The sequence below is a fragment of the Notolepis coatsorum genome (assembly GCF_963971535.1).
Source record: "Notolepis coatsorum genome assembly, chromosome: 3".
In the NCBI taxonomy this organism is placed as follows: domain Eukaryota; kingdom Metazoa; phylum Chordata; class Actinopteri; order Aulopiformes; family Paralepididae; genus Notolepis; species Notolepis coatsorum.
In genome coordinates, this window is record NC_140167.1 from 49,974,290 (window position 1) to 50,002,224 (window position 27,935).

General features: G+C 41.6%; 1 protein-coding gene across 2 annotated transcripts in view; it reads right to left on the minus strand.

Moving 5' to 3' along the window:
* Positions 1-530: 530 nt before the first annotated feature.
* ncmap (non-compact myelin associated protein) overlaps positions 531-27,935 on the minus strand; it is a 66,864-nt gene continuing 39,459 nt past the window's right edge. For both annotated transcript variants that reach the window (XM_084311670.1, XM_084311669.1), the window contains exons 2-4: positions 7,053-7,162; positions 6,363-6,447; positions 531-2,623 (exon numbers count right to left, since the gene is read on the minus strand). In XM_084311670.1, coding sequence (XP_084167796.1) covers positions 2,335-2,623; positions 6,363-6,447; positions 7,053-7,149 — 471 coding nt within the window. In that variant the 5' untranslated portion in view covers positions 7,150-7,162 and the 3' untranslated portion in view covers positions 531-2,334. The remainder of the gene's footprint in view (positions 2,624-6,362; positions 6,448-7,052; positions 7,163-27,935) is intronic.

Here is a 27,935-nt window from a genome sequence, read left to right on the forward strand (position 1 = left end):
GTAAAAATAACAAATAGTAACCTATATTTCTAAATGTTCAGAGCAATATGATGACAATCGAATCAATGAATCGCAACATTGTATTGTCATCTTGAATGCAGCACGTTATTAAAGGTTTGTTGGATACCAGCTGAGGGTGCCATATATTTTCTTTGCCTTGCTTTATTATAGACTACTTTATTTATTTAGTTAGTTTGGTTGTTTGTTTGTTTCTTTGTTTGTTGTGAGATGATGATGACTGGGAGACTTGCATACTGTGATTAAAATCATGAAGAAGGGCTCGCAGCGTATCGACTCGGATCCAAACATTGTATATTTCAAATACAATTATTTTGGGAGCGTTAAACAAGAGTTGCGAGCCCTTCATGATTTGAATGACACAATTCGGCTCAGCACCAAAGAAAGGGTGCATGGAATCTATCACAAACATGCATACAGTGATTGTGTGTGTGTGAGAGAGAGAGACCAATGTTTTTTTGTGAGTGGAAAAAACATTTGGAAGACACGTTTAAAAATGTTAAAATTTATTTTCCATTTCATTTAAAGAACAAAAAACAGGACAGGAGCAAGGAGAATAAAGTGCAAAATCCTTTGGTGTCAAACTGCAAAAGGATTAATCTCAGCACAATAATAGGCTGCTATCCAGACTCCTACAAAAGTTCAAAACGCATCATACTTTAACAGAAACACTCCCATGGTCTCCTCACTCTGCATGGTACACATTACATAGACAACTTATTCTAGTTTCTTAAAATTAAAACACATCTGAGTGACTCATGCCGAAGACAAAGAGTATGGTCCATGATTGATGACCATCATTTATGGAAATTTCTGCAAATTATTCCACACACTAAATTCTCATTGACACAAACAGCATTACAGCATACAACCAGGTACCACATTTACATGTATGCTTAGGCTATGTTATCTTGTTTCATATATAAAGGTGCACTATGCAGTTTTTGGAGGAGGGGGGGTCTGTTTGCAGAGCCTGCAAAATACTTTACTGTAATTCATAGAATTATTCTAGCTTATGTTATCATATTTTTAGGTACTGTGAACGACAGCTTCACTTTTCAGGAAGCTTTCTAGCTTCAAACAGTGTTCCAGGGATCCCGGTTTCCTCTGAGGACAGCTAGTTTATTCAGTTATGAAAATATACCTTAGAAATTAATCACTTCTCGGACTCGCATAAAACTACATAGTGCACCTTTAACTTTCACAAACGTCTATGTTGGTTTCACCTTAATTAACCTTAATTAACCTTTCATAACAGAAATGTACACACATTTAGACCCAAGGATCGCTGGCTGTTAGATCCTTCATCATCCTTGCAACTTGTCTCCGGTTGTCTGAATGTTGACGTCAGAGCTGCATAATACACGGATAGTAAAAGTGATATTTCCTGTTTCATGTGAACCAGATTGTTCTTTTTTTGCCTGAGAGTTAAAAAACAGTGAAACAGGAATACGTGGCTTGGTCCTCTAGTGATGACAACACCTAACAACAGCCAACGCTAACGTTAAATGAGTTGGAGTTGTAGTGACTTAAAGGTACATTCAGCCACTAGATGTCACACTAGAGCACCAGCATGTCATTTATCCAATCAAGTGCATTCCATGTGGGGAAATGGGAAGTAAGGAGGGGATACATGCAAACAACAACAGCAAAAAGTACCATTCTAAAATCTCTGTGGATGTATTATTAAAAAAAAGTATTACTCTACATAACATTTGTATCTATAGCACCTTTACAATTTAAAAGGTAATTATAGCCAAGAATTATGCAATTCATTAATTTAGCTCATGGGGGCTAGATTTAGCTGATGTTTGCGTAGTGATTACAGGAGCACCAGACCCATGTATTCCAGTTTCGCTCAGTTCTTAGCCTACTCCCAGGCTAAGGAAACATCTGAACATCACATTATAAAAAGGACTGCCCCTTTAAGGGGCTGTAGGTTCTCTGAACACTGACTCTAGTTAGAAAATAAGGACACACTGTCAGTCATAGATGCGAAGCAAACTTGTGCAATGACTGTGAGCCGCTACTAGGGGCAGCGCAGCTTACGGTGAGTGAGTGAGTGAGTTAATGAGTGAGTGACATTGCCGGTCATAGAGGTGCTTTGCAAACATTTATGTTCACTGAAAGTGTCCATTTTATTTCATACGTCATCCTGTATGTCCATCCATTGCTTCTGCTATGGTTCCTTTTTGTTCATATTGTATGTACTCTTACTCCATGATAAACATCTCTTGTTATCCTTGCGGTGGCCAGCAGTGGCTCAGTTGGTAGACAGTGGCGTCGACAACCCTATAGAGTCGTAGGTTCTTGTTGCTATGTGTTTTCCAGCAATGGGTTTTCATGTATGGTGACCACAGTAGACCCACTGATGGTGCTGAACTGCTCTATGTTGCTTCTGTCCGAGCTGCTCAGTTCCACTCTGGGGAAATGGAAACCATTTTCTAAAACTGTGTTGGAATTGGCAAAGCTGCCTGAGGCCGACACGGAGCTGACCCTCACATTGCTCATAGGTATGCTGCTTTGGACCGTGGACGACGATATCTTCTTCTGACGAGCTTTGGAGCCCCCACTGGCCCCCAGCACTCTGGACACATGGGTCCGCCTGTTGACAGAGGGATAGGAATGATGAGTGATGATGATCATTGCAGTTATATAGCGCTTGTTACATCCCAATGTATGTGCTTCCCCAGTGTGTGTCTTGTTCTCCATTTTGTTTCCTCCCTCCAGCCAGAACCAGTCCTCCACCATTGGTCCCTGCTAGGCCTGCCCTTTCATTAGCAGCACAGCACCGATTGGTGGATGGGTTTCAAGTCTCCAAGACTCAATCAGTAACCATCACCCACCACCCAATCATGGATCACCACACACCTGTTAAAACATGGCTTCTCACCTCAGTCACTCTCTCTCTCTGGCATGAGGCTAGGCATGGTGACATTTTGTGACATAGTACTTTTGATAATATCCCATTTTGTTTATAGGCTTTTGTGATAGTGAAAGTGCCTTTGTGTGTATGGCCGCAGAGAGAGCAGAATTGATAGCTTTAGATTGTTTTGTATATATTTTGCCATTCTTGTCTGTATCAATGTGTTTTTCTCTCTTTTCAGGAAGCACAGATGGGGTGAGCTGCCATTTGGATATTGTTTTCTCCTGTTTTGTTTACGTAAGGGTAGTTTAGGTAATGTAATTTCTTTTACCATAGATTAGGTTGGTTTATTTGGAGAATAGTGGTGTTTGTTTGTTGTTTTGGCCTTGGCTCACCCTTGAGCTACATGTGCTTCCTTTTGCGTTTAACAATAAATATCCTTGTGTTTACAAACGTGGTCCATTTCTTTCAACCAACTGTTATGTTACAGCCCTTAGACCCACAGAGGTCGTAACAGCGCTTTTCTAGACACTTAGTGCTTTACAATGTAGGGTGGAAATTGTCTCCTTCACCACCACTGTGTAGCACCCAACCTTGGGCTTCACAGGCTCAAAGGCTGCCATACACCGACACAAGGCACACATCACACTACACAATGGCTGACAGGCTCAGGAGACAGGGATTGGGAATTTGACCAGGAACGTCGGGGAACACTACTCTTTGCGATAGACGCCCTTGGTTCTTTAACAACCAAATTCAGTCAGGACCTCTCATCCGAAAGGACGGCACTTGCAACTGTATGGTGTCCCTATCACCGTGACAGTGGCATTACATTTGTATAGTGATTTTCTGAGCGCTCCCTGCTGGACAACAACACCACTTTCCAACAACAGCCCAACTGGGGTTCAAACCGGCGGTCTTCTGGGCCCTATTCCCCGTACCTGGCTAACTTGAGTTAGCCGGATAATTTTCAGCATAGTTTGACTTAAGCTAGACATTTCCGTTCCCCGACGTCGGATTGTCTAAATCGCCATGGTAACAGATCAGAAAGTTTGAACCTGCTCCGGAGCAGGGTTTAGTTCAGTTAGCTGGATAACCTGCATGGCCACACCCTCGCAAAGAAATCCCAGCTCGCTTCCTGAAATAAGTCACAGTCTAGATCCCATTATACCATTCTGAATTATGTTTTTGTGCTTCGTTTGAAATGTAAAATAATAGGTCTACCTAAAATGCTGATAATAAATCATATTCAGCCTATGAATTTACTTTGTCCTATATAATGCATGTCATATTTATACGGATACGACGCTCACGACACTGTTATTTTAATAACGGACTAAACGGATCATTGCAAATGTGAATCCTACGGGGATATTTTTAATGAATGAATCGGGCGTTTGGCTCTGATTAGTTTAATATTCTTCGCTGTGTATTTGCTTAACGGAGCGCCCGGATTGTGTTTCATTCAAGCATATGAAGCGTCTATGTGCGGATTGTGGATATGAATTATGAGGAATCTGAATCTGTGGAGTGTTTAATTGTATCACTGTCACTGTGACAGTGTCACACGTTATTGTGATATTGTAACTGGGATTAAAATGTATGAGGAGATGCGCTGTTTGATGGATTTGATGACGTGACGTGACTTGATCAATTGAATGAGCCTTTGACATTTTTGATGAATGAATTTGAGAAAATGCATTTATCTTTTCAAGCACTGTTATCTGATGATGAACATGAGGTGTCACTGGTATAAACCAAAGGTTAATCAATTCAATGCATGTATGGATTATGTCCGAAACAGATTAAAACCTGATTAATAGTGAAACTGTAGCCTCCCTCCAAGCCTCTCTTTGGGAACCATGTATTTATATAGTACATAATACCTAAGCACATACAGTACAGATATCCTCATAATATAATTTGTATCAATTAGATATACTATTTGGGCTTGTTTTTATCCTTATTCTGAAAGAGTTGAACTAATTATTTTCGCTAGCAAGATCTCATTTGATTATTCATTCCATTAAGCCTACTGCCAGCAGGCACGTTTAAAGAAATATAATCTGATTGATTGGGGTAATGAGGGACTTAAAATTTGCCTATAGATTATGCATTTAACTTGTCGGCGAGGCTATTGAGCCGTACTGTATTGTACCCATTCTGCAATCTGTTAATAAAGTTTTATATCAATCAATCAATCAATGCCGTTAGAAAATCAGGATTTCTGCGATCGACACCTGCTGTCTTTTCAGCTGAGGCGCGCGCGCACTTATCCTGAGTATCAAGTCTGGTTCGAATTAACGAGAGTGAATCAGGGTTCGAGGAACAGGGAAATCCCGGATTCAAACATCGGGTTAATTGAATCTGGATAATGGGACTTTTGATCGACTTAGTTGAACCAGGTACGGGGAATAGGGCCCTGATCATGATGATGTCAGGGAGTTAGCGATCCTCTCTGCGCCGCCCCCTATCTCCCTGTCTCCGGCTGTCCCTGAGCAATGACCGGAGTGTTGAATGTCCCGTGATTAAGACGGGGAGGACGCGACCCTCTTTGCGCCGCCCCTGTGCCTCAAATAGATTCGCTATCAGCTCTATCTTCAATCTTTCAAAATGTTCAGTTGCTATCACTATCGGCTCTATCTTTAATTTTTCAAAATGTTCAGTTGCTATTGCATGCACTCATCTGTGTTTCACTACACACTTGAGTGCATGCTTACCAACTGTTAGTCTGCAACACTACTATCACCGACATCTAAGAAGGGAGATCCCCCCTTGAATGGCCCTTCTAAGGTTTCTCTCCTCCACACTGCCTGTGGAGCATTTTTCCCTATTGTTAGGTTTTAGTGAGTTTTTCCTTACCTTCGCGTGGGGTATGTCTGGGAGTGCTTGCATTCTTTCATGCATTCTTTCATTTATTTGCATTTATTTTAAATTTGTTGGACCTTATGGTGTTCTTGTTCTGTTCTTGACTTATTGTTATGTTTTCTTCTTGAGTTGTTTAAAGAAGACCTGTACGGCCCATGGGGACATTAACGTGTGTTGTCGGGCCTTATAAATAAATTTGATTTGATTTGATTTGATCATGAACCTGGAGCCCTACCCATGTAAAAAAAAAATATATATATATATATATAGAAAGAATATACCCCGAAGAAACTCTGACTTTGTTCACATAAATATTTTGCATGTTAAAAGTGGCCTACTTTACAGTTATTCTCTATGAATGTGAATATTTTGTAAATATTTTGGTGAAAGGCAACCAGTAGGAAAAATTAAATGTGCTATTTAAGTTTCATTGACTATATTTATCCCCACCCCCAAAAAAGCAATAGGCACAAGTTGATTAACTGTATAAGCAAAGCATGTCACCAGATTTTAAAAATAGTGAAACAACAATACATTTGTTTGTTTAATTTGGCTCATGGTCTCATGGGCCTCAGTTGCACAGCGTCTATAATGAGGAATGTTGCCTGACCTGTTGTATGTCTTCAAGATGATGAGCAGAATAGTGAGGATGATAATGATGCCAATAACAATGACGGCAATCATGGCCCCGGAACCTGGGATCAAGAGAGAGAGAGAGAGAGGGAGAGAGAGAGAGAGAGGGAAAGAGAGAAAAGGATATTCTCAATGTTGTTTCCATTCTAATATTTGCATGTTACACACATTCCCCACTGGTCTGCGTGCTACGGATTTGTTGTGTTTTTTTAACACTTCAAGGTATGCAGACAGTAACTCGATGTCAGGACCATCCGCATATACTGTACATCAATTATTTTAGGTGAATCTGCTTCCTTTCATCAAAGGGTTAACCGTTTGGTGCCACTCCTTCGCAGTACATCTAGATTAGAACTGATGACGCACTGAGCCGTTATTTATAAGCCCTCGCTTATCTTAACTGTGGTCATAATATCCTATTGGTTTCCACCGGGGACACTATTTGATAATTACCAATTGGTTGGCTGTGAGAATGAGTAGTTCATTTACACGTCTGGTAATATTTGACAAAATATCCAATTTAGTGGTCAGGGAGGGGTAAACGCACACACATAAGATACAAATACACGCGCACACACACACACACACACACACACACACACACACACACACACACACACACACACACACACACACACACACACACACACACATTGTTTATGCTTACTTTGGATGAGTATTTGTTCTTTGGACTTGGTGGTGGTGGTTGTATTTGAGAACACAGTAGTGAAGTTGGTCACAGGTGAGACGGTTGAAGTTTGCATCTTCAGCAATAACCTGAAGGAGGAGAGAACGTTGCATTTAATGAGGCACATTATGTCTGAATCCATAATAATAATAATAATAATAATAATAATAATAGATTTATATAGCTCTTTTCCAAATGCTCAAAGATGCTTAAATAGATTAGATAAATAGATAAATTAGATAAATTAAGTATGTTATAGTGGTAATACGATGATAATTACTGTACAATAAGACGGTAATAAAGGTGAGAAATGTATGTCAACAAGACATGAGCACGCCACGTCTGCCATCTTAACTGATACATGATATCAGTAAGAAGAGAGAGGAGTCACATTAAGTTGCTGGGTGGCAGGCATTAATGTGTGGCGAGAGAGTGGATATTTTTCTAAGAACGACAGAAATGAGATGCCTTGGGTTCCCGACTCATTTACTGACATAACATTCCTCACTCCTCAGCTCTGGAATGTTGAGCCCCCAGCCTGCCATGTCACATTCTAAATGAGTTCCCTGTGAAAAACCATGTCACCTTTATTATAAATCCTATATTTTTAAGGTTTTAAGACTTATAATTGACCAAATAAATGTTTGAAGCTTATTGCCAACATTTATATAGAATTTACTAGAGATCGGATGATTAAAATGAAGGACATTATACAAATTATCAGGGTCTATCTTAGCCATTTCCCGCCTTTTTATTAGCCATCTTTAAAGGGCTCTAGTGGGCTAATTTCCTAAGCTAGTGCAAATGTAGTACTACTAGTATCACATGAAACTAGAGATATTACTTGCAAATAGAGTATATTTTTCTCCAAAATGAAGCTATTTTAAGATAGCTTAAATTTGATGGGAGTAAAATGCCACGGACATGGCCATTTTCAAAATGGCCCCTTGATTTCTGACCTCAAGATATCTGAATGGAAATGGGCTCAATATAACCACAGAAGACTCATATTTACAGTCAGCTAATGTATGCTAGTCACATGCAGAATTAGGCTTAAACCAGGTAGTGTAAAAAAAGAAAATACCACCATACAACCACATACAAAAAGTTCAAAAATAACATAATTCGTTTTTTTCTGTCTTCCGGTTTGAGAACGATATGTAGCGGACACGTTTGGTCAACGCTCCGCTCCCGTTAACGTCAATTTAGCTTCAAAACCTTATTTGCACAACACTAATGTGTTTAAACCTCATCGTATATATTAAATAAGACCTTCTACTAACTATATCAACAGAAAGAAAGATTCAACATGGGACCTAAGGAAAAGAAAGAGACTGGAAAGAGACACAGAGTAGACAGTACAACGGACCCGGCTGTGACACGCTCAGCGAGGGATATAGCAGCGGCCAATACAACGGCACCGGTGTTGACTTGCCCCGTTGGGGAGACAGCAGCTGATAATATAACGGTCCCGATGACTACTTGCCCCGGGAGGGAGATAGCAGACGACAATATAACGGCACCGGCGGGGACGAGCTTCGTGAAAGGGAAAGCAGTGGAAATTGAGAAGAAAATATCCGACAATACTGCCGCGACTCCCAACGCTCCTACAACCTCAACTGATACAGGCATGGAGAATACACCACCCGATTTCAAGTCTCTGACTAACCTGATAAAGGATCGGATGGATAAAGCGGACGTCAAGGCGGATGCCAAGGCTGACGCTTTCAAATTACACATCGACGCCTTCAAATTACACATCGATGCTAAATTCGAAGAGGTTAAAACAGCGGCCGCAAATCAAACCGAGCGTATTACTGCAGTGGAAAACACTGTGATCGAAATCACATTGAAAGTCGAGGAGAACAAGAAGGCATTTCACGATGGATTCATGGAGCTAGCGGAGGAGATACAACAGGTGGACAAAGCGCTTTTGAAGAAAATACAAGACAACGAAGAGAAAGCAATGGAGAGGCTGCTCGAGACAGAACGTCACTACCGTAGATATAATGTCCGTATTGTGGGATTGGATGAATCAGTTAAATGCACAGGCGACACATTTCCAACAGTGTTCTAAATTCTAGGTAAAGAAATCCTCCCCACAGTGCCGTTAGTGGACCATTGTAACAGAATCGGTACACGGTTGTTACAGGTTGAAAAAACCCTCAGCTCGGAACTAGGCAGAATCTGCATATGGCTCGCTGATAACAAACTATCATTACACATGGGCAAAACAGAGTCCATTCTCTTCGGTTCAAATAACAAACTCAGCAAGACCGACGGCTTCTCAGTTACAGTGGGTGACAATATTGTCACAAGGAAAGATGAAATTACCTACCTGGGTTCCATCCTAGAGGCTAATCTCTCCTGTGACAAAATGGCATCCAATGTAATAAAAAAAGTCAACCAACGAACTCGATTCTTGTACCGGATCTCCTCTCTGGTAAACAAGAATACCCTGAAGACTCTGGCAGGAGCCTCAGGAGCACTCATTCAGGGGTACTACGACTATGCTTGCACCTCATGGTACCAAAGCACCTCAAAGGCGCTAAAAACAAAATTACAAACATCTCAAAACAAACTGGTCAGACTACTGCTTGACCTTACTCCTAGAACCCACCTCACCCCTGCCCACTTTGACAACCTAGGATGGCTTAGAGTAGACGACAGAGTACAGCAACTTGCAATGGGCCTGGTCTACAAGATACACTACACGACCAAGGTACCCATGTACATGTCAAAATACTTCCCAAAGGTCAGTGAATACCACGATCACAACACCAGAGGGAGCTCCACAAATCATGTTAAACCCAGATTCGGCTCAAATAAGGGACTAAACACGTTTCGCAATTATGCCACATCAATGTGGAACGCCCTACCCAAAGCTGTAAAGGAATGTGGATCACTACCCACTTTCAAAACCTCTCTCAAGGGACACCTACGGGAGACTGCAATTCAACACTGGCCCCTGTAAATATCCTAACCCAACCCCCTCCAATGTACAGTAATTTACCTAGTATGGTTTTGTCAATAGTCCAATGTACAATTTTGTTTGTTTGTACAGTGTCTCCCCCCCCCCCCCCCCCTCAATGTACAGTTTTGCTTGTATATACAGTGTGCCCCCCCCCCCCAACCACCTCCAATGTAGATTACCCAGTATGGTTGTCAATATCCCAGTGTACCCAACCCCCCCCACCCAACCTCCTCCAATGTACAGTTTCTACGTCAAATGTATATACCCCCTTTTCCTGACTCCTTCTGTATCACAAACAGTACTGTATTTGCAAATCTGGTATGTCATAAATGTATAGATGTAGCAGTACTGACTATCTGTATGTCATGTATGTCATATATGTCCTGATGAATTGAAAATGGGGGACCCTGATGTAAACAAGACGAAAGTCTTTCTCTGGTCTGCATCCCCTTAACAATTGTGTGTATTGAGCTGTACTGTATTGTACCCATTCTGCAATCTGTTAATAAAGTTTTCAATCAATCAATCAATCAAACCCCAACGGCAACAAGACGAGGGTTATCATTGCTACTCTGCGCAAAACAGAAATAAGAGACACGATCATCAGAGAGGCACGTAATCAATGGGGGAGACTGAAATATAATGACAAACCAGTGTCGTTCTACGAGGATTTATGCAGGGAGGCTATAACCTGACGTGCCCCTTACAAAGAAGTGCTGCAGAAACTCTACAGGAGGAAACTCAAACCCAGCCTTCGCTACCCAGCGTCTCTCTCCATTGTGGGGGAAGATGGAAAAAGATTCGGGTTATGCTCGCCTGAAGACGCCGAAGAATACATGAAGCAACATAGGCCCGTCTCAGAAGACAAGCTTATTCATCTCTTTTTCTTATTTTCTATTATTTTTATTAGAATGACTTTGCCACGGCTCAACTACAAAAGCGACAGCAAATAAGCCTGTAGGCAACATTGAGGTACAAAGAGTTTAATACAAAACAATAGGCACTATATTTATAGATTTATGGTTTTTGTGCAGGCAATAATCGAACGTTGACATTGGGAACACTCTGGAACATTCTGGATTCTTCTTTCGACCGTTCAGGGACATACTGGAATATACTGGAAAACACTAGAAGGACATAACTCTTGGACAGGAAGAATATTCTGGAACATAACATCAGTGTTTACAAATAAACAAGGGTATTCTACAACTTTCTAGAATACAAACATCCGGTATGTATATGCATATTAACCAGATATGGAAGTTCAATAAACCCTCATAACGGTTTAACGCCCACACTTGTCGGGGGACGAACTGCATACAAGGTTTTAAAAACCTCATCCTCATCTAAAGGTATAAGCCTGACAAAGTTATTTTAATATTTTAAGCAATTGCTCCACTGCTTTATGGATTTGCATAATTTAGTTCTAAAAATCTCTTTTTTTGTTGATTTTTCTTTTTTTTTCTTTTCTTTTTCTCTTTTTTCTGAAGGTTCCAACATATACATGTTAGTAGAAGGTTCAAATAAATATACCAATGGAGGTATACTTTTCATTTTTCACACTGTTTTTATTACATTAATGGGAAGGCGCTAGACCACGAGTGACATTCTATTAAATTAGAATGAAAGTTTTAGATCCTATGGCAATTAGCATAGGAAAGTTAAGGTTAAAAGGCTCATTTTGGGCAATCCAGTGGTTTAAGGGAGGGAGTTATACGCGAAGGTTGTGTCTATGGAACACAGTCCTGTACGACTCTCTGAGGGAGGGGGATTTAGGGGATTATTTGTATATATATGTATGTTTTTAAGCTCGGCTCTCAACGGGACCTCAATAGTTGGATATATATCCATTGTGGATTCGCACTCCAGAAGCATTACCAACAACTACACAACAACATGTATAGATTATGGCTAGTTTGAATATAATGATCTGGAATACTGGGGGAATAAATAAACAACATAAACGCAAAAGCGTGCTCACACTGATGAAAAACAAACAGGTTGACGTGGCTCTGCTAAGCGAAACGCAAATTTTAGTGGAAGACAAAGCTACGTTAGCGGACAACATATATCATAACATTAGTCACTCTACATTTGGAACGAGAACCCGTGGAGTTGCTATAGTCATGAAACGGAAGTTGAATATTGAATTGAAGGGAGTATGGTCTGATGCAGATGGTCGGATAACCATAGCTAAGATTGTACACAGGAATAGGAAAATAGAGTTGGTAGCGGTATATCCCCCAAATTTGTACGAAGCTCATTTCTACACTACACTTACCAGAACAATGTTAGACCTTCCTGAATACTCATTTATAATTGGTGCGGATTTTAATGCCATTTGGGATCCTGGGATGGATAAATCTTATCCCACCTTTTCCAACGAACAGAAAAATTCATCTAATGCGTTAAAGGATTGGTCGAAGAATACAGGTGTAAATGATCTATGGCGATCACTCAACCCCACGACCCGCAAGTACTCTTGTCGATCTGCAAGACATAACATACTTTCCAGAATAGATTATTATTTTTTTGCATCCCCGAGACTATTTGATAACTATGACTTGGAAATGGTACCCAATGCACTATCAGATCACTGTTATTTACTCCTAAAAGGATCATTTGGTATACTGGCATCTCGAGCCCCAAGATGGTGATTTAACTCGATACTGCTGAATAACAAGGAATTCATTACACAACTCAAAGAAGCTCTTTCTGTATTCCTATTGGAGAATGCAAAATCGGTGCAGGACCCCAGAATATTATGGATGTCGGTAAAGGGATCAAGGATTTTACCGGGTGCTTTTCCTCCAAAATACGCAAGAATCGTTGCTCAAAACTGGCACAGCTGGAAACGCTTTACTCTACGTTATTTTCTTCTTTACAATACAACTACTCGTTCGACTGGAAACTCAAATTAATGTGCTAAAAAAAGAGATTAATGCCATTTATAAACAACAATCTGAAGTACAAATACGTAGCACAAGACAACAGCACTACTCTCAAGGTTCTAAACCAAGTCACCTACTAGCTATGCGGTTAAGAGTCAACGCAAAATTTGCAGATATAAATTCCATTAAAGCACAACAAGGACTTGTTACAGACCCTAAAAAAATCAACGAGACATTCAAAAAGTTCTACTCCAACTTGTATAAATCAGAAACGACCTTCGATCAAAACAAAATGGACACATATCTTAATCAAATTAACCTCCCCAAACTATCAGAGGATGACGCTAAACAGTTAGAAACACCCATCATACTAGATGAACTTAGGGAGGCCATATCTGAAATGCAAAGTGGTAGGGCTCCTGGAAGAGACGGTATCCCACCAGAAATGTACCTCTCATGTTTGGACGTAATTGGACCCCTATTACTTAATATGATTTTATACTCAATCAAGGAGGGGAACTTCCATAAGAACGACAATATTGCACTCATAACAGTCCTAGTTAAAAAAGACAAAGACCCCACCGATTGCGGTAGTTACAGACCCTTAAGCCTCCTCGGAACCGATATCAAGCTGTACTCTAAGGTATTAGCCATCAGACTCCAAAAGCATATGACGTCTTTAGTTCATCCGGACCAGACTGGCTTCATAAGAGGCCGCTTGATCACGGATAATATAAGACGATTACTACACGTACTAGATGCCAGCAAGGATGACACCACACCTAAGGCGATGCTGTCCCTGGATGCGATGAAAGCTTTTGATAGGTTGGAATGGTCTATGGGCAGTATTAGAAAGGATGGGGTTAGGGAAAGGATTCATTGATATGATTAAAGTATTATACAAAGACCCATCGGCCATGATTACAACAGGTATAATCACCTCCGAAATCTTTCCGGTATCACGCTCTTCTAGACAGGGTTGCCCTCTTAGTCCCGGACTATTCGATTTATCATTAGAGCCTTTAGCACAATATATAAGACAATCCCAATCCATAGAACCAATCGCAATCAAGGGCACACAACATAAAATTTGTTTATATGCGGACGACGTAATACTGTTCATGCAAAACCCTAACACCGCAATGCCTCATCTTCTCAAGTTGATTGATGAATTTGGCAGTCTATCGGGATTTAGGATAAATTGGCCAAAGTCGGCTTTCCTTCCACTTAATGCCCCTGCAAAAAATATACTCCTTCCAGAAGAAATACCAATGGTTAAAAACTTTAGATGTTTGGGAGTTGAAGTATTCCCTACTATAAGCCAAACGGTGAAGTACAATTACATAAAAATCCAAAATAAGATCAAATACGACTTTGACAGGTGGTCAACACTTAAAAACTCAGTTCAGGCACGGGTATCAATAGTTAAGATGGATGTCCTACCTAGAATCAACTTCATTAGCTCAATGCTACCGTTACCCCCTCCAGATGGTTACTGGAAAAAATTACACTCTACCGCATACACATTTATTTGGAACAACAAACCACCACGTATAAAAAGATCCACCGCACAGAGAAACAAAGCCGATGGAGGTATGGCATTTCCAGATTTTTACCACTATTTTAAGGCGTACACTTTAAGACCACTGACAACCTGGTTTGATTCCCAAGCATCAGTATCCTGGAGAAATTTAGAAGTAAATATAGTAGCACCACATAGACTGCAGGACATAGTATACACCAAATTATCAATTAAGCAATGCAAATTGAAATTTGGCCCCATTATTACTCATGCGATCCGGATATGGCGTGAAACACAAAAAAAATATTCTAACCCACATAAATGGCATAGTCATACTCCCCTATTCAATAACAATGCACTCCTGATTGGAAAACGACCTATAAGATACCCTAAATGGGAAAAGCAGGGCATACACACATTAGGAGATGTTTTCAACAAACAGGGTTTTTGTAGATATGAAGAAATACATAAAAAATTTAATCTCACCAGATCCACATATTATTTTTACGCACAGTTATTGGTATGTTTGAAGGCTCATGGAGTCCCATTAAGGATACCAATTGAACACCACAGATACCACAAATGCTTCTATGAAAGAGAGACATCGAGAGGTTTTGTATCAGATTTTGATCATCAATTACTAACGTCCTTGTATGGAATCCTCCCCCTAGACTCAGTCTGGAGGAGGGATATACCAGACCTGGAAATAAATTTTGATTGGCAAGAAGCCTGGGCAAACGTTCGACTTGCGTCACGTAACCCGGACCATCAACAAATCAATCTTAACTATATTCATAGGACATACCTGACTCCTATAAGATTGAACAGAATGGGACTTAAACAAGACTCCAGATGCTCCTTATGTACAAAAGGGGAGGAGGGTACATTTATGCACATGTACTGGGATTGCCCACCAGTTAAGATATTCTGGAAAGAAGTGTCCCAGCAATTATCAAATCTCTTAATTCTGAATATACCTGTACACCCCTCTGTATTGCTGTTGAATGATGTTTTTGAGTTTACAGTCCCTATACAGCTAAAGAGATTAGTTTTATCTGGTATCACAGCGGCTAAAAAGCTGATAGCATCACGATGGTTTCAACCGGAAAAAATGTGTAGGAAGGTTTGGATTCTTACATATCTCGATGTGATTTATCTAGAAATATCTACAGCAAGGATTTTAGGTGTCAGTGAATCCAAAATTGCAATGTGGTTAGAAGTGGTGGAGAGAATAAAAGCTAGCATATGAATTGTAGTGCCTGGTAAGGAGCGAATGATAATGGATGGATTATCCAAGTGGGGGTCCGGGGGGAGCGAGCGAGAGCATATGTGTGTAGGGTATTAGATAGCAAGTATTAGGTATATATCTCGTATAATACATTTATTTAAATGGTGATTTAATTGGATGTGTACTGTAATGCTTGTATATCTAATTTTATGTTGTTATGTTTATGTTTATGTGTATGTTTAAAAAATAATAAAAAAATTAAATATAAAAAAGAAAAACAAATCGTTTTTTTCAGCCAGACAAAGTGAGGACCATTTAGACTTGATCATGTAATTATGTTCTTATTGAATGTAATGCCTTTGAGATTATCTGATTGGTTAGAAGGGCTTTATGAAACTTTAGAATGTAATATATGTGCACTGCTGAAACTCACACACAGTAGACTGTTAGTCAATGTATCCACATTAAGATGTGTTTTGCAGCAAAATGGTATTTGTGACCTGTATTGGCCCAGAGGAGACACAGGAGAGAAGGTTCTTTATTGAGGCAGTAGGAAGGCTGAGAGGGAGACAGAGTAGAGGAGACACAGGAGAGAAGGTTATTTATTGAGACAGTATGAAGGCTGAGAGGGAGACAGAGTAGAGGAGACACAGGAGAGAAGGTTCTTTATTGAGACAGTATGAAGGCTGAGAGGGAGACAGAGTAGAGGAGACACAGGAGAGAAGGTTCTTTATTGAGACAGTATGAAGGCTGAGAGGGAGACAGAGTAGAGGAGACACAGGAGAGAAGGTTCTTTATTGAGACAGTATGAAGGCTGAGAAGGAGACACAGGAAAGAAGGTTCTTTATTGAGGCAGTAGGTAGGCTGAGAGGGAGACAGAGTAGAGGAGACACAGGAGAGAAGGTTATTTATTGAGACAGTATGAAGGCTGAGAGGGAGACAGAGTAGAGGAGACACGGGAGAGAAGGTTCTTTATTGAGACAGTATGGAGGCTGAGAGGGAGACAGAGTAGAGGAGACACAGGAGAGAAGGTTCTTTATTGAGACAGTATGAAGGCTGAGAGGGAGACAGAGTAGAGGAGACACAGGAGAGAAGGTTCTTTATTGAGACAGTATGAAGGCTCAGAGGGAGACCGAGTAGAGGAGACACAGGAGAGAAGGTTCTTTATTGAGACAGTATGAAGGCTCAGAGGGAGACCGAGTAGAGGAGACACAGGAGAGAAGGTTCTTTATTGAGACAGTAGGCAGGCTGAGAGGGAGACAGAGTAGAGGAGACACAGGAGAGAAAGTTATTTATTGAGACAGTGGGAACTTAAGGCTGAGAGAGAACAGAGTAGAGGAGACACAGGAGAATAGGTTCTTTATTGAGACAGTAGGAAGGCTGAGAGGGAGGCAGAGTAGATGAGACACATGACAGTAGGTTCTTTATTGAGGCAGTAGGGAGGCCGAGAGAGAACAGAGTAGAGGTGACACAGGAGAGAAGGTTCTTTATTGAGACAGTAGGAAGGCTGAGAGGGAGACAGAGTAGAGGAGACACAGGAGAGAAGGTTCTTTATTGAGGCAGTAGGAAGGCTGAGAGGGAGACACAGGATAGAAGGTTCTTTATTGAGGCAGTAGGAAGGCTGAGAGGGAGACAGAGTAGAGGAGACACAGGAGAGAAGGTTCTTTATTGAGGCAGTAGGAAGGCTGAGAGGGAGACCGAGTAGAGGAGACACAGAAGAGTAGGCTCTGGTAGGATGCACCAGCTCTGAGCACACAATACACCAGTTTTAACTCACTGGACAACCTCTAACTGCCAGCTGTTACATATCAAGATGTACTGAATAACAAGTTTGCATGTGTATAATTGACAAACAAATATAAACTAGAAAATGGCACTCAGTAGAGTGTAAATCTCCACCAGGCGGCAGCCACACATTTATTCTCTCTCTTTTGCACAGATCAAACAAACACACCTACAATATTTAAAATATACATATATTATCATTAATTATAATTACCGGTATCTAAACACACTAGTACAACATACACCAAGACCATCCACTGTCTGCAGTAAATAAAAAAAAGCCCAACTGTGTTGACAAGTCACTAGTCTACCAAGGACAGCTGGCATTAGGCGGGGCTTAAGTGTAGAGGGCAGAGGTGGGACCAAGTCATTGTTTTGCAAGTCACAAGTCAGTCTCAAGTCTTGGTACTCAAGTCCCGAGTCAAGTCCCAAGTCAAGACAGGCAAGTCTCGAGTCAAGTCCCAAGTCAAGACTGACAAGTCCCAAGTCGAGTCCCAAGTCCTAACCTTTGAGTTTCGAGTCCTAAACAAGTCATAATACGCGCTTCACCAAAAAAAATCATTATCAACTTGTTGGCAAAACATAATCTAATTACTATAAATGTAATAATATTCAGAATCAGGGTTAGTCTTACAACTAGATACATTTGGGCAAGAGCTGCTTGAGAAAACCAGTTCAGGAGTATATTGAGAAAAAAAAAGAATAAGGATCAACATATCAATTTTAAAGGTAGGATAACAATAACCAAAATATTGTCTTCCCACTTTGACCAATCATTTATTTAACGTCTGCCTGCCCTGTATATACAGTCTAATGAGTCTATGGCACATGATCCATAATAGCAGACCTCGGTTCAACTAACTAGTCTACCATAACCCTTTATCAATTTTGGGGTATAAAAAATCTGTACTGAAATGACAAGGCATCTCTGCATTTCGTATATTAGGTATTAGAATTAGGTAGGGCCTAATTCGTGTGTGAGTCTCTCTCTCTCTCTCTCTCTCTCTCTCTCTCTCTCTCTCTCTCTCTCTCTCTCTCTCTCGGATCAAATAACAAACTCAGCAAGGCCAACAGCTTCTCAGTTACAGTGGGTGACAATATTGTCACAAGGAAAGATGAAATTACCTACCTGGGTTCCATCCTAGAGGCAAATCTTTCCTGTGACAAAATGGCATCCAATGTAATAAAAAAAAAGTCAACCAACTAACTAGATTCTTGTACCGGATCTCTTCTCTGGTAAACAAGAATACCCTGAAGACTCTGGCAGGAGCACTCATTCAAGGGTACTACGACTATGCTTGCACCTCATGGTACCAAAGCACCTCAAAGGCTCTAAAAACAAGATTACAAACATCACAAAACAAATTGGTCAGACTACTGCTTGACCTTACTCCTAGAACCCACCTCACCCCTGCCCACTTTGACTACCTAGGATGGCTTAGAGTAGACGACAGAGTACAGGAGCTAGGTTAACAATATACTCATTATCACCATACATAAAGATTTTCCGGGAGTAAATACTTGATATCTTAGTCATAACAAGACGTTATAATGAAAGGTCTCGTTATCTTGCATGTTTTTCTACGTAAGCAAGTCAAATTACTTAGCGACCCTTGTTGCCAACGTAAACAGACTGCACAGCGAGCACATTAGAGATACACAGATATGAAACGAGTCACACAGAACGTATAACGGAGGCTTAAATTAGACCAATGTGACTCAAACTCACGACAGTAGTACACAACTACACGTACAGACGCACAAAATAGAATCTGCATCGATTAACTGATAACCAAAACCCAGCTTAAGCCGTTAAACCCCTGTACCGAATCACCGAAGCCAATACGCACACACACAGTTGAACTGGAAAGGTTTACCAAACATACACTCCCGGCATTCATAACTCTGACAATTATATTATTATTAACGTCCCGCATTCGAAGAAAAGATATCCGGACCCTCATATGTTCATCTTCCATACCCTTAATAAGTGACTTACCCAAACAAATCCGTACTCTCAAAACTTTAGAAAAATGTTTCGATACCCGAATCCACAATCATCCGATGTCTGGAAGTTGACCCATGGTCCATTCGATCTTAATAAACGGACGACCACCGGTCCAAAAGACAAATAGTGAGGATATCCATGTGTAAAAACTCGATTACTGGGTGCCGCCCTGACAGTCTAGACTGGCAGGTAAACAAAACACGCCCACTATCTCCGCAGGTGACACTGGAGCCGGCTGTGCGAATGAAGTGTATTTGCTGGAAAGTAATTAATTCACGGCACATTTAATAACATAATTTTTAATCGTTGGGCATGGGGGAATGTATCAAGTCTTCTCAAGTCAAAAGGCTCAAGTCCAAGTGAAGTCACGAGTCATTGGTGTTAAAGTCAAAGTCGAGTTGCAAGTCTTTTTTTATTTGGTCAAGTCAAGTCCAAAGTCATCAAATTCATGTGACTCGAGTCCACACCTCTGGTAGAGGGTGGGGCAAACATAGACCAATGAAAGCAGACCTCCATGCACTATTCCTATTACACTATTACACCATTAAACACGATTACACTATTACATTATACAGTAACACTATTACACTTTATTACACTATTTTTTTTATCATACTTTTTTTATTTGCAGTTGGTATACAAACCTTCAAATACACATCCTCCTTCCGTCTTCATCACATAAGCATACATACATATCATACACAATCACAATCCCCCTATCATATTATATACCACACCCCCCCTCCCTCCCCCCAGCTCGTCCCCCCCCTCCCTCCCCACCCTCCCTCCCCAGTCTCGGGATGCAATTCTCTTCCATTATCCCCTTCTCACTTCCACATACTATCTTCCCAATAGGTTGCCCACCGTATTTGCAGCTCCCTCCCACATCTCAATTGTCCCTGCCTTGGCTCTATTCAGTCTCGCTGTGGAAAGCTCCAGCATCATGACCTCCAGGAAATATTCCAGAAATTTTTTCGTGCAGTGTATGGGGCGGGACCCAACGTATCACCGCTACTAATAATTTCTTTGCTGCTGTCAATCCAGCCAACCATAATTTCCGCTCTTTACTTGTCAGCTCCATATTAGAGTCATCATTTAGCAACAGAATAATCGGTTCCTTGGGGATCATCTTGCCAGTGAGACTAGATAGAGTCAAGGCCACCCCCCCCCCAAAATTCCCCTACTTCTGGACATTCCCACATCATGTGCATGAATGTACCTGGCACACTCTGAGTACATCGATCACAATTCGGGCTAGGTGCATACTTCATAATGATATCTCAACAATGGGGTGTGGTAAGCTCTTTGACACACTTTGAAGTGAATCAGTTGACCGGATTCTTTGAGGAGTGGAATATGTTCTCCCAAACCGTGTCCCAATCAATTTCCTCTCCTTATATTATTATCCTTATATTATAATATGGCCATCCATTCCACAATTGGGTGAATCCGTAAGTTTATGTCCCAACGCCAACTAGGTACTCCATTGGCACGGAGTGCCGATCGCAGTTGAAGATATAAAAAGAAAGAGGTCCTAGGTACCTCCGAGCGCGCACACAGGTCCTGAAAGCTGATAAGCCCCTCTGAGTCGAAGATGTCTCCTAGATGTCTCATCCCCTCTGCCTCCCATTCCACCAACTCAGAGGGGGGGCCAGAGAACACTATTATTATCTTTTTATTAATATGGTTTTATTATTATCCTAAAGTAAGTTAATGTAGTTGACTCAAAAGTTTAATTGCCTGTATTAACACATCCCACGCCGGAAACGGCTTACGACGCGTTTCAAGTTCATGCGAATTCTGCCATTCCACGGCGGACGACGTTATTGAGATCATATTTCATTTTTTTGCCATGTTATTCATAATTCCCTCACGGAGCCTGGTCTGATGCAGTGGGAGCATGCACAACTCTGCAACGCTTCAATACTGCCGCCTGGTGGATGATCGGCGAGTTGCAACCGGAAGTGGATCTCTTGTGATCCCGGTGCATCTGACAAATGCGTCCGGTACTCGCATATTGTTGCGTGACTGTAGACACACGTCCGTGTGTAGCGATCGCTGCCATAACGCAATAATCTATACGATTTGGGCGTTTATTATGATGATACAAACCGGAAATGGATTTAGGAGATCGCCGTCAAATAAGTGGGATCTTTCTCCTCCAGTCTCATCGGCGAACGGTAAGAGGACGCTGACGTTACTTTCAGCCTGTTTGTTTATTATTATCAATGCAAACCGCTCTGATCAATATATCACCCATACTACATAAAGCATTTACTGACGATCACGGAATTATAAACGACCTGGTCATGGACCAGTCGACCAAAAGATTCGCGGAATGACAGAGTATTTCAAACGGAGCTTTTATTTCATCACAGAGAAGAAGAACAGTCACCCCGCACGGGCTCATCCCCTCGCACCAGCATCAGAAGAAAGAATATCCACATTACATGACATATATACCCTCTTGGATGGGGAGAGAAGGGGAGGGGTGTGTGTGTGTATGTATTTGTGTGTGTATGTATGTGTGTGTGTGTGGTGTGTGTGTGCTTGTCTGTGTGTGTGCTTAATGGGTTCCAGATGTAGGCGGGAGAGATCGCTACTCTCGAACAACATCCCAACAAATCATGGGCCTGACAGCTGGGTGGGGGAGATGTGTGCACGTGTGTACGTGAGTGTGTGTGCGTGTGCGCGTCAGAAGAGGAGGATGTGTGTGTGTGAGGCGCGCGTGTGTGTGTGTGAGGAGGGAGCCACAGGATGGATGCAGCAACGGGGTCATCAGGTCACATGCAGGGAGGAGGAGGATACAGACACACAGACTCCAGGCCCCATTAGGAATATTATACATTATGGCCTTTAGATATAAGATATTACCAGACATTATGAACGATGAACCTATCAACTTTAAGATATTCAACATCAATGAACAAAAAAACTATCACCCCCCCCCCGTTCATCCGCGCATGATAAGTCATAACGTTTAGGATCATGTACAGTTGAAATTTTTAATATAGCGTGGATCGGCAACAAACGGCAGTTTATAATCTATAATATGCGTTTATGCCTATATCTCACGTTCTAGGAATTACTGCAGAAAACGATAAAAACATATTTATATTCTAGACGGTATTTTCATATGAATGTATGAATGAAAAAGTATAACGTTCCCACATCCTGAACGATAGATAATCGATGTTGAATGGGCCATAGTAATGTCAATTTAGCAATACAATTTAAAAAGTTATAGCCCTGCAAAGAAGGTGAACATCTCCATAGACTTAGAGTGTTGGCAGAGAGTGGTATAAGATGCTCAAATTGCGTGGCAGGGAATGTGTTAAAGAAAAACGTCACAAAAGAAACAAACAGGTGTTTGTTACTCCGTTTGACAGAATGAGCACCCCTCCCTTCATTCATTGCATGATGGTTCAGTCCATGCACAGCAGCGCAAGCGCGTCTATGCTTTTACCAACGCGTTCGTGTTTCCGGGTTCCCGTTTTGCGCTCTGATTGGCCACTGACCTACGCTAGTACGCCCCCCTCGTAAGTAGAGAGTTGGCGCTGCACTCAACCGATTCATTCAACAGGAAGCGATTTGCGAGTACAATACACCATCACGCCAGAGTGGATAAAGAAATGCTCCAGAAATGAATATGCATAGGGAAAGGCTTAACGAGTCAGCGCGAGAGCCGCTTAACGAGTCAGCGCGAGAGCGCACACACAAAAGCACACACGCATGATATCTGATTTATTAATGCCAAATAATGGACGACGACCGCAATTGGCACTTGAAAAGTGTAAATGATGGATTAGTCAGTGACAATTCATGACAGCTTGTATAGCTCAACTGGTTAGTCCCCTGCCTGTGGACCATATGGTCCCCGGTTTGAATCTCTTGCTTACTTTTTTTTTCTTTTCGTAACGTTAAATAATCTATCCACTCTGGTGTCCCAAAAAGGACAATAACACCACCTTATGCATACTGCACCTTATGTGAATACTGTGATACTGTGAATACTGTATATTTCAGTTGGTTAGATAGTCAATTCTATTTGTTTACACTGCTTGTGTTGTTTTCACTACCTGTATACCCCCCCCATGCTGCTATGATGCCTGAATTACCCCAAGGGGATCAATAAAGGAATATCTTATCTTATCAACCAGAGTGGATAAATTAATTAACGTTACAGAAAAAAAGAAGTATCCAAGAGATTCAAACTTGGGACCATATGGTCCACAGGCAGGGGACTAACCAGTTGAGCTATACAAGCTGTCATGAATTGTTATTATAAAATACAATATTATAAAATCCTGTCAGGAAGCGTGCCTCAAAGCATGAATGAACCAGCATTTACCGGCATTTCTAAGCACTTTAAACGTACCAGAACTTTAGCGCACATAAAGTCAAACAGCTGTTCCTGGAGGCAGTACTGTGATACGCATTTGCATTTCAGCGGCCTACTACGCTCATAGCAAGGGGGGCGTACTAGTGTAGGTAGGGATGGGTACCTTTCACATTTGAACCGATACCGGTACCGGTACCTGTGAATCGATACCGGTACCCAACGGTACCTTTTTTCGGTACTTTAGTCTCAAGAAATTTTATTTACCTACCTCAGTCGTAAAAAAAAAATCCAAACTTCAAATAACTACAATTTCGACAGTTTTCGGCTTGTCATTGCTCCGACTGCTTTGTTGTTGAATCAAGTCAAATCCTACAGTAGGTAAGAATATATTGTGCGTGTGAACGTTGACATGAAAAGAAAAAAGTATCTCACTTGATTCGATACTCGGTAGTACCGACGTGTTTCGGTTCGGCACCTCAAAAGTACCGAATTCGGTACCCATCCCTAAGCGTAGGTCAGTGGCCAATCAGAGCGCAAAACGGGAACCCGGAAACACGACCGCGTTGGTAAAAGCAGCTTGCAGCGTGAACAGTCAAACTGACAGGAAAATGTCCTCTCTACAGCTCATGAATCAGGAGCTCAGAAACGAAAGAAAAAACTTCAGCATTGCAAGAGGAAAATAATAAAAAGAGGTCGACAGCTAGTCACCAAGTATTTTCACAAGAAAGGTAGCCCATAACAGCTTGGCCAACATTTTGTGGCTGACGTTAGCTACCTGTTGCTATCAAAAATTAGATGAGTGTAGATGAGCCCAGTGAATTTGTATCCAGCAGCTATGCCCTTTTGCTATGGCTAGCTAACCTAACCTGTATAATGTTACATGCTAATCACATCTGCTCTAATGCACAGAGATGCGGCTTCAGGATCAGTACCCCTTCCCTCAGGCCAGCTCCCAGTTGAAGGAGAGGGAGGTAAGCAGCAGGGCTTGGGGTTAACACACAGATTTTAAATATGCTTACCATGCATTGAATACAACTTTAGGCAATATTCACATTTAGTTACTCTAGTTCTTCCAGTAATTGCAATACCATTGACCACTGGCACATTACATTGAGGTTGTTACAGTAGCTATAGCTAGATTTGAGCAATTGGAAAAGATCTATACAAATTATTATTATTATTATAACAATTAAGAGATAGCTCGAGCTGTACTGTGTTATTACTATTATAGGGCATTTTATAAATTATGTACACTATGGATACTCTAGAGCCAGGGCCCTCGAGCAAGGCAGCCAACGAGGAGAGCAGAGGTGAAGAGGCAGAAGTACCAGTACAAGAAGAAGTTGAGGACCATGAAAGCAGCACAGATGAGGAGGAAGCAGCTATGGACAGTCAATGTCAGGGACAACGTGAGGCTCCGACACAGGATTCCACAGATACTGAGCCACCTGTAGTGGTGTCTGAGATAGAATTGAATTGAATTGAAAACCTTGATTTATCCCAGAGGGGAGATTCAGATGTCCATTACAGCATAACAGACATTGTAAAACAGTTAGTGGAAACAGTTAATACATAACATACACTTATTACTATGTGTTAAAAACAAGATGGACAAATACATAGGGATAAAAAGAGCTAAAATAGGGATAAAATAGAGCTAAAAATGGTGAAAAGAAAAATAAACAAGTCCAATCATGATGTTAAATAATTAAATTAATTGGTTACAGTCCACAACCCAGCTCCTCCAGTCCACGGCAGTTAGCCCGTCCTGGCCCTGCCTGGTTGTGGAGCCTGATTGCCACCGGCACAAAGGACTGCCCGAATCGCTTTGTGGTATGTCGGGGGGGAAAAATCTGTTGCTAAACGTGGACCACATTGCGGTCAGCTCATCATGGAGGGGGTGGCAGGGGTTCTCAAGGATAGCATACAGCTTCCTCCTCGTCCTCCCCCACCACCTCCAGATTGTCCAGGTCCGCTCCCACCACAGAGCTTGCTTTTTTTACCAGTTTGTTTATTTTGTCTGTGTTGGTGTTGCGCCCCCAGCATACCACAGCGAAGAAGAGGGCACCAGCAACCACAGTACTGGTAGAACATCTGCAGCAGTTTGCTGCAGACATTAAAATACCTGAGCCCTCTCAGGAAGAACAGTCTGCTCTGTCCCTTCCTGTAGAGGGCCTCGATGTTGTCCGTCCAGTCCAGTTTACCATCACTTGACCCAGGGTTGTTCCCAGCCTAGTGCGACTCAAGGTTCTTTAGTAGACTATTGCATTGGTCCATTCATTGAAGATGAACGCAATGCCACATCCTTTACTAGGCTCACCCATCAATAAATAAATGGCCAAATGGCCGCGTGCTCGCATGGGTTGGGGGCCCACAAACACATTCTTTCGTGGGGCCCAGAATCTACAGCTACGGCCCTGTCTGCATTGACTGTTGGTTATACCGGAGAACAACACATCATCCAACCTTAACGGATGTACCAATCTTTTCAATTTCTTTCCACGCTCCTGGTGTAGAGTGGCCAAACCATGATTTTGAGTGGGCGCAATTGGAAGGCTCGTGGTATGTCATAACGTTTGGGAGCGCTAATCCGCCTTCAAGTTTAGGTCTCTGCAGGGTAGTGAATTTAATCTTCAGGTGTTTTTTGTTCCAGATATATCCCCTCAGTAGTTTATCTACCCTTTTCCAAAATCATATTGGCGGTGGGAGCGGTATCATCATGCTTATGAAGTTTATTCGCAGCAATATATTCATTTTCACAGTGGCAATCCTTGTCTGAAGTGAGGCTGGTAGTTTATCCCATCTATTTACATCTCTCTCAACCTCTCTAAAAATACTCTCATAGTTGGACTTCACCATATTGGGGAGGGCAGTCTGTATTTGCACACCTAAATACGTTATCTCCTTTTTTACAGGAATATCTTGGGGGAGTGACAGTGTTATATTCTTTGCGGCTCCATTCAGTAACATTAAAGCAGATTTCGTCCAGTTAACCTTATATCCCGACAATTTCCTATATTCTTCTAGCGTCTTCATCAACGATGATATTGAGGCGTTGATGTCTGTTACATAGATCAGCATGTCATCTGTGAATGCCGAGATTGTGTGTTTGGACGATTTTATCTGGATAGGTGCAACAAAAGGTGTTGAGCTAACGGTTCAAGAGATCAAATAAACGGGGCGAAATTCCGCATCCCTGTCGCGACCCTCTAAATATGGGGAAGGGGTCAGAGTGCAATCCGTTGGTTACTACCATGGCCGTCGGTTTCGCATATAGAGTTTGTATCATATCTATGAAACCTTTCCCCATGCCGAATTTCTCTAGGACCGCCCATAGGTATGGCCACTCGAGGCTGTCGAAGGCCTTTTCGGCGTCCAACGACAGAACCGCACCCGGAGTATCCTGCTGTTGCGTCTCATGTATAATGTGTAGTAGTCTCCTGATGTAAGCGGCATGGTGGTGTAGTGGTTAACACTGTCGCCTCACAGCAAGAAGGGCCAGGGTTCGATTCCCGCTTGGGGACCAGGTTTCCATGATGCCAGGTACCCAGGTGGGGTATCTCCCAGGCCTTTCTGTGTGGAGTTTGCATGTTCTCCCCGTGCTCGCAAGGGTTTCCCCCCCGATAAGATAAACCCAATGGAAAAACATGCACAACAACAGATCGCTAATGCTGTAGCGTCCTTGACGAAGACGGACAGGAGCACTTGGATTGGTCCCCTGGCGCGGCTCACGTTGACGCCTGTCTGCTCCCGGCTGCCTTTGGGGGGGAAGGACGACGGGATGGGTTAATCGCAGAGACAAATCGCATCGGCGATCCTAAAGAGACAATGCATGCGTGTGTGTTCCGGTGTGTGTGCTAAACTAACCGCTGTGTGTACCGCTAAAAACATTGAGTGTCGATGCATGCCGAATAAAGACCTCTGCAACAGGTCCTGCATTATTATTATTATTATTATTATTATTATTATGATTATTATTATGATTATTATTATGATTATTATGATTATTATTATTATTATTATTATTATTATTATTATTATTATTATTATTATTATTATTATTATTATTATTATTATTATTATTATTATTATCTGCCGCTAGGCGTCCCTTC